Below are 8481 nucleotides of genomic sequence, written 5' to 3'. Positions count from 1 at the left end.
GACAAAATAATGGAAGTACCTTAAAATTTCAAACAAATTTATTTTAATATGGGGTAGGACAGCTTGAATTCTATGAGGTATGGACTTGTACAAAGTTTGAATTGTTTCCAAAGGAATTTTTGTCCATTCTTCAGCTAAAACAGTCTCCAGTTCTTGTAGTGATGATGGTGGAGGATATTGACTCTTTACTTGTTTTTCTAAAATGCATCATAAATGTTCAATAATATTGAGATCTGGGGACTATGGTGGCCAGATAAGATGCTCAACTTCACTAGAATGTTCCTCATGCCATTCAGTGACCACTTTAGCTGTGTGAATTGGTGCATTGTCATCCTGAAAGATTGCGTTTCCCTTCGGAAACAGTTCCGCAACCAGAGGATCAATTTGATCAGATAAAATGCTAAAATAGTCTTGACTATCAATTCTGCCATGAAGGGAAACCATTGGGCTGGCAGATTTCCAAGATATAGTCCCCCTAGATCATCACAGATCCTCCTCTATGTTTAACAGTTGGAAGAAGGCAGTCTGGGTCAAATGCTTCTTTTATCTGTCTCCACACGTATACTTGGCTGGTGGTCAGAAATAAGGTAAAGGATGACTTGTCTGAGAAAATAACATTCTTCCACTGCTCTAGGGACCAGCTTTTACTCCACTCTAAATGCTTTGCAACATTTGTTTTTGAAAGTAGTGGTTTTCTGATTGCAGCCCTCCCGAGAAATCTGGTTTTATGCAACTGCTGGCAAACAGTTTTTGTGGAAACTGGGTTCTCGAGGTGGTCATTAAACTCTGCAGTAATTTTGGGAGCTGTACTTTTGTGATCCTTTCTAACAATTCAAGTAAGAGTCCAACAGTCCCTATCTGAAAGTTTGGGTTTTCTTCTGGAGTTTTGTTTCGACAAGGAGGTTTTTCCCACTTTCTCAAAGGCTGTCATTACTTTTGAGACAGTACTTCTTGATACACCAAACATTTCGGCTGTTTTCATTACTCTGGTGCCTGCCATACGAGCACCAACAATTTGACCTCTTTGAAAGTCTGATAGATCTGTCATTTTAATAAATTTTAATTACCTTTTTCTGATGATATTTGAAAAGAAACAGCAATTTTTAGCAAAACATATTAAGCAACACTAATAATAAATTAAAGAACATAAAAATAAACAAGCCTTTGATGGTTTTATAGATATTTCAAAATTATGAAGCAATGATGCTAGGTGTTTCCATTATTTTGTTCAACCCCTGTATATATATATCATCAACTAACATCCTCATTCATATACATTACATGGTCATACCGGCACAGTCTTCTCTCTTGCTACTTATATCCAGTTTTTCTCTCAAATTACTTACACTCTGTTGGTTTCCCTGTTTGGAAAGAGAGAGCTGTTGGAAGATAGGTTTAGTGAGGGTGCGAGCCAAAATTACGCACCCTTCCCCTCCATTGGTCAGTTGAAGCTAAGAGAGTGTCATGTGACTGTTAGCTGGTGCTGGCTGCTGGAGACTACCAGTAAGGATTTAAAGGGAAATTTGGCTGGATGGTCATTCACCCGCTGACATTCGTTGATGCTGCATTGAAGAAGCCAAAGAACAGAAGGCCAAAGAAAAAAAACGAGAAAGAAAAAAAACACTCAACACCAGGGCTGAAGGCACCTCCAAAAGTGGGGGAGGGGCGCCATGTCGAAAATGGTAGAGGAAACTGGACATGGTTCTTCCTGATGTCTTTAGCCACTGGATCCTATAAAGGAACTGTTGAGGTAGTGAACCACGAAACGTAGTTGGAATTCTTCAGATACTGACTGCAGGAAATGACTTGCTGATAATCCAGAAAGCAGGATGACAAAATGGAGAGATGCTTGACAGTACAACAGTGTAATGAAGGATCAAATAGGCTTGCAGCCTGATCCAGGGTAAAGTTGCAACAAGTAATCATGATGAACTAAACCCCCATGATCCTGGAACATGGATGAGAATAAAGGATCAAACAGGAATAGAAAAAGGAATAGGCTCAAACTGGAAATGGACAAGTGGTAAGGGAAAAATAGATGAGGAATTCAGTTGCTTCAGAAAGGTGTTTTCTAGTTACATCGGGCTTAGATTTCACCAAAGGAAAGTGTGTCAGAAGAAACTGATTCAACAGCGCTGGTTGAAAACACAGCGAAAGTCATTCCACAGTTAAATCGGAACAGCCAAAAAAAGAGATAGGCATGAAAAAGCCAAAGATTAAGTGGCTGAAAGCAAATGGTGCAGCTAGCTATAAGAAATTTGACGACAAGGTAGCAAGAATGACCACCAAATTCAAAGGGGACAATGAACAAAATCTCAAGAACTTGGCTAATATAATCTATCTGGAAGGAGAGAAAAGATTTGAACTTGAAACAACAGAGAATAGAGAATCATTGGCAAAGGGCGCACCATTGAGGAGAGAAAGACTGATTGCAAAGATACGAGAAGAAAAGAGAAAACTCAGAACCAGATGGAAGGATGCAAAGGAGAAGGAAAGAGAAGGGTTATGACTCCTTTGTGGACTACCTGATTAACTATACAGGTGACCAGGTATATCCCACTCCACCAGAGATTTTAAGCATCTCAGTGGTGATTCCTGTTGGGCCAGAGGCTTTTCCTGTCTTCATATCCTTAACTGCTTTATCTACTAAGCTACTGTCGATTTGAATAGCTGATCCTTCTGTTGGATCCACATTAGGAAGGCTCTCCTCCCATGCATTAAGTAGCCTTTCAAGCATCCTTCTTTGTAGAATTACTAACTACAAGTGAGCCATCATCTATACAAACACATTTCTCTCCTACCACATTACGATTTTCTCTGACATACTGTCTAGCAATCTGATTCACTTCAAGCCTCTCTGATCCTCATGATGCAAAACATTGGCAAACTTCCTGCTTCTGCCCTGGCTAAGTACACCTTTCTCCTAGCTATCTGTTACCACCAGTCTTTCCAGGCCTGTTTCTTTGTTCTAATGGTTTTGTCTACGTCATCATTCCACCACCACGCTGCCCTAGGTCTGATTAGAACTTTGAACCATCCACAGATCTGGTCTGTGGCTCTCAGCAAGCTGTCCCGCAGGAATTCCCAGTTGCTCTCTATGTTACAAGTTGTAGTTCTGCCTCCTTCTTGTCAAATTTCTTAATTAGGTGTGCCTAAATCTCTGACCGTACAAAGGATCCTTAAGCTTCCAAATCTATCTTTTCCAGATTGGTCTGCTTCTTGCTGACCTGAAGTCTAAAGTCACTAATGACTACTCTATGCTAGTGATACATTCTTCACCAGAGAGGGTCTTAGCATTTACGAACAATCATGTATCTCACTGTCTGGTGAGAATATAATCAATGTGGCTAGTGTGATCACATGATTGATAGGTTATCAGGTGACTGGCTGGCTTCCTGAAGTTGGTGTTGTAGATCAATAGGTTATTTGCATCACAGAACTCCAGTAGCCTATTTCCCTCTTTGTTTCAGGAACTACATCCATGGAAGATACTTGGCTACTGCCAAACATGTCCATTGAAATCACCAGTCACAAGGATTGTCATCCATCTTTGATGTAACCTGCAGAAGAATATCATAAAAGCAGTCCTTTTGTTCATTTGGTAGACTCACCTGGGGCTACATAGGCAGAGATAATTGCTGCTGTACTATTCTGCAAAACTAACCTGAACTTAAGTACTCTATTGTACAATCTGACTCCTTCTATGACCTTCTCTGCAAGAAATATACTCACACTACCTAATCCGTCACTGTTACCTTCCCAGAAGATTTTATACCTATGTGTCTTGCCTGTGGAAGCTCCCCGCCACTTTACTTCTTGAATGTAACACACAATAGCATGCCTCCATTCAAGCATCTCAACACTCTCACCAGACCTACATTGACTATGCAAATTTGACAACTGGAAAGGGACATGGGAGGGAACATGGAAAGTGGGGATGGTATTCAGCATCTGAAAAGAAGGTTTCAGAGTGTTTGATAACAGACATATCATATGAATTGTTTTCGTTTTAATCTACCATCATTCAATCATGTTAAAGTTGCTGCCTCTATTGGAAGTGAGTGTAATACAAGAATTGTTAATGTAAGCATTATTGATTCAAACATAAATGGGTTGATTAAATAAACACAGGCGCAGGAGTGGCTATGTGGTAAGTAGCTTGTTTACCAACCACATGGTTCCGGGTTCATTCCTACTGCATGGCACCTTGGGCAAGTGTCTTCTACTATTGCCTCAGGTCGACTAAAGCCTCGTGAGTGAATTTGGTAGATGGAAACTGAAAGAAGCCCTTCGTATATATGTATATATCTATATATCTATATATATATATGTGTGTGTGTGTATATATATATGTATGTGTGTGTAGATGTTTGTGTGTCTGTGTTTGTCTCCCCAACATCGCTTGACAACCGATGCTGGTGTGTTTACGTCCCCATAACTTAGTGCTTCGGCAAAAGATACCGATAGAATAAGTACTAGGCTTACAAAGAATAAGTCCTGGGGGCAATTTGCTCAACTAAAGGCAGTGCTCCGGCATGGCCGCAGTCAAATGACTGAAACAAGTAAAAGAGTAAAAGAGCTGTTGTTTAATTCATTATAAGTCGAAGATAGGAGTAGGTGGTTTGTTAATTTACTAAATAGGTAATGCAGTCTCTTTTTTGTGCATGCAGTAATGTGGATGAGATTACTGGTGGGGGAGCTATGCGAGCCTTCTGGTACAGAGGAGAGACTTCCAGTACTGGTGGTGGTGCAGGGCCAGAGCCATGAAGAGATTTGGGGGATTGGGTGGGCGCATTGCAAATAAATAAAGGGGACAACTTGACCGCCAGAGAAATCATCACAAAATAAGGAAAGACATGGGGTGGGAATCAGGGAGGAAATATTGTAAAAATTAAAGCAAGCATGGAGCATCTAGAATTACAAATTATGAAAGTTAGTTTAAATTAAATTACAGGTAGGTTAGTATTTTATGTAGCGACACAAAATAGATGAATGATGTCTGATTAAGACAAGAGAAAAGTTACTTAGCTTAGTTGGATATGTTATGTATGGATAATAGCAATAACAACAAGCAGTGTGAAGATTAAGTTCCCACACGGACGAGAGGGTTTTTATTAGTCAGGAACTGGAAGTGGACACCTTAACTGCTGGAAATAGCAGCCAAGACAGATAGAAACAAGGACAGAGAAACTTGACCACTAGAGAAATCATTGCAAAACAGGGAAAGACATGGGATAAGTATCAGGGAGGGTAACCTAAGCACCAGAAATAGCAGCTAAGACATCACAAAAACTGTTACTCAGAGTTTCACATACCTATTTATCAGACAGTTTTGGCTGAGAATCTATATCTATCTATCTATATATATATATATATATATATTTATATATATATATATTATATGGTAATACTTTAACTTGTTGAAAAACACTCAATCAGCTAAGAGAGTAAGATAACCTTATAATTAATTTATAATTAATGAAACTTAATTCCAAATATTACCCATAGGATCACATGCCTTTCTTCTTCTAAAGAAATATTCAAAAAGGCTGCCCCATATAATATGGCTAATATTTGTAATTAAGTTTTTAAATACAATAAGTGTTTATATTATAAGGCCTTACAGGATAGCAATGTTACTGATAAAATCTTCTACAACCTCCACCTCCACTATCATCTACTCACAAGAATAGGTCTCAAAATGTTATGGTTCAATCCCCACTTCCTTCTCCCTTAATGTCTGGACAACTGTAAGTAGAAGATTCTTGCACTTAGTGGTTATCCACTGCCCTAGAACACATGAATACAATAAAATATTTAACAGACAAATGATAAAAGTTACCTTTTCTTGTCCCTCGAATGTTGAGTTATATATCAATAAGCAGCAGACAACTGAAGCCTGCCCCCCCCCCCCGGATGCACATGTAGAGACAAATCTAAATGTCCTCAAAGACAGGGGTGTGATATCTCTTCCATTGATTATGAAGCACAGGTTTCAGCGAACTATGGCCATACAGATATCAAACATATCAGAGCTATGGAAGGAATATTTAAACGCAAATATTACAACTATCTTAAAACTTTTAAGTACTTGATAAGAGACATTCAACAACTCTTTCGGCTTTAATCTAGAAACTGAAAAAAGAAGGGACCAGTTTCAACATCAAATGGAAAATCCTCTCCAAATTCAGACCCTATGGGGTCCAAAAAGTATTCAGCATGTTGTCTTGAAAAACTGTATCTCTTAAAAAAACTTGAGGACCTCAATAGAATACATAAATTTGAGGAATGAGATGTTTTCTGTATGTCCACATTTCAAGAAATACATCTTGTCAGAATTTATAAGTAGGCCACCAGACACTTAGTGAACCATCAACATCTTGTTTACATCTGCTTGACATCAAATTATTGTCTCCCATGTGTTTTTCCTTTTCGTCTTCTTTACCAGCATTTCTTGTTTAAATGTTATCACCTTAAAAGACAGCTGACAAACGGCCTCGTTCTCAGCTTGATAAATGGCAGAATAAATTGTTATTTTGACCAGGAAACCCTCGGTAGCTGTATTATCAAAACTTTTGTTTTTTTTTTATGATAAGATTATATATTCAAGGGGGTGCTGAAAAGTTCTTGGCTTTGAGTAAAAGAAAATACAGGAGGATCAGTTAATTATGATTTTATTCAACATATTCCCCTCTCAGATTCACACATTTATTGCAGTAGTCCTTCAGTTTTCCTAATCCCTATAAACAACTTGGAAGGTTGGGCCACTAACCAGGCCTTTTTCAATACCTTTAAAACCAGTAACTTTTCAGCACCCCCTCCTATATATATGTATGTATGCATATGTGACAAACTTCTTTCAGTTTCCATTTACTAAATCTACTCACAAGGCTTTGGTCAGCCAAGGGCTATAGCAGAAGATACTTGCCAAGGTGCCAAGCAGTAGGATTGAATCCAGAATCATGTGCTTGGGAAGCAAACTTCTTACCACACTGCCACATCATCGCTTAATGTCTATGTTCCATGTTGGTGTGAGTTGGACATATATGTATATAATGTGTTTCTGTGTATATGTTATGCATGTCTGTATATATGTATATACAGGTCTATATACATTATAGCTATGTATTTCAGGTGATGAGATACAGAGATTGACATTGTAAATATAACCTGTTATATCTAGACCAACTAAATTACATTTACAAAATCACATGAAATCTATGTTAACAAAACATGTTAACTAAATTGATGGAAACCAAAAAATCATAACTTATATTTATATGTTAACTAAGCTACATTAACAAATCTATGTTGTAGATGGCAGAATGATTTCAGTATTGAAACGAAGGTTTTTCATTCACAAGAAATTAATAACAATGTAAACACAATTTAAATTTGAAATAAATATTTTGTATTATTGTAAAAGTCAGTAAGGTGGTAGGCCAGTAGAATCATAAACAAGTTCATGAAAATTCTTAGCAGCATTTCTTCTGGTTCTTTTCATTCTGTGTTCAAATTATGCCATGGTTGATTTTGCCTGTCATCTTTTTGGGGTCAATAAAATAAGTTCCAGTTGAACACCAGTGTTGATGTAACCAACTTTCTCACTCACTTAAAATCTCTGGCCTTGCATCAAAATTTGATGTCCTGTTTTGTTGGTGAATGGCACTAAACATGAACAGATTAACTAAACTATGCTCCTTGTGTTATTCATGTTCACATGTTTACCTCTGACTTTCCTTTTTTCAGGTTTATACAGTGGTCTGCTTCCTACAATGGCCCGAGACATCCCATTTTCAGCTCTTTACTTTGCATTTTATACCAAAACAAAATTATTTCTGTCCTCTGGTAAGTGACTTCTTTGCCATTGTTATGGCTTTTGTGACCTTTCTGGGTTGTGTAGAGATAGTGACCTACATACTTCCTCCCTCTAGGTATATACCCTGGCTAAGCTAACTTTGTCACCTTTTTGCAACTCTTAGTCAGTTCTACATCACTATTTCATCATTACTACACTTCGAAATCAGTGACATTGTTTGTTTGACACAGTGACACTCATTTACAACCATCACACAATGTCAAGAGAAGGAGACAGATATATATATATCATGATCACCATCATCGTTTAACGACCGCTTTCCCTGCTAGCATGGGTTGGACGATTTGACTGAGAACTGGTGAACTGGATGGCTGCACCAGGCTCCAATCTGATCTGGCAGAGTTTCTACAGCTGGATGCCCTTCCTAATGCCAACCACTCTGAGAGTGTAGTGGGTGCTTTTACGTGCCACCGGCATGAGGGCCAGTCACGTGGCACTGGCAACAACCTCACTCGAATGATTTTCTAATGTGCCACCGGCACAAGTGCCAGTAAAGCGACGCTGGTAACGAACACACTCAAATGGTGCTATTTACGTGCCACTAGCACGGAAGCCAGACAGCTGCTCTGGCAATGATCACGCTCGGACGGTGCTGTTAGTGC

At 38.6% G+C, this 8481-nt stretch overlaps 1 protein-coding gene across 3 annotated transcripts in view; it reads left to right on the top strand.

The window, feature by feature from the left end:
* LOC106877136 (mitochondrial glycine transporter A) overlaps window positions 1–8481 on the top strand; it is a 59169-nt gene that overhangs the window by 38413 nt on the left and 12275 nt on the right. For all 3 annotated transcript variants that reach the window (XR_008266612.1, XM_052975880.1, XM_052975879.1), the window contains one exon: window positions 7750–7848. Coding sequence is in view for 2 of the 3 variants with exons in the window: in XM_052975880.1 (XP_052831840.1) it covers window positions 7750–7848 (99 nt within the window). In the remaining variant the exon portion in view is untranslated. The remainder of the gene's footprint in view (window positions 1–7749; window positions 7849–8481) is intronic.

The sequence above is a fragment of the Octopus bimaculoides genome, chromosome 23, assembly GCF_001194135.2.
Source record: "Octopus bimaculoides isolate UCB-OBI-ISO-001 chromosome 23, ASM119413v2, whole genome shotgun sequence".
NCBI lineage: Eukaryota > Metazoa > Mollusca > Cephalopoda > Octopoda > Octopodidae > Octopus > Octopus bimaculoides.
This window is presented reverse-complemented; position numbering and strand designations above follow the sequence as displayed.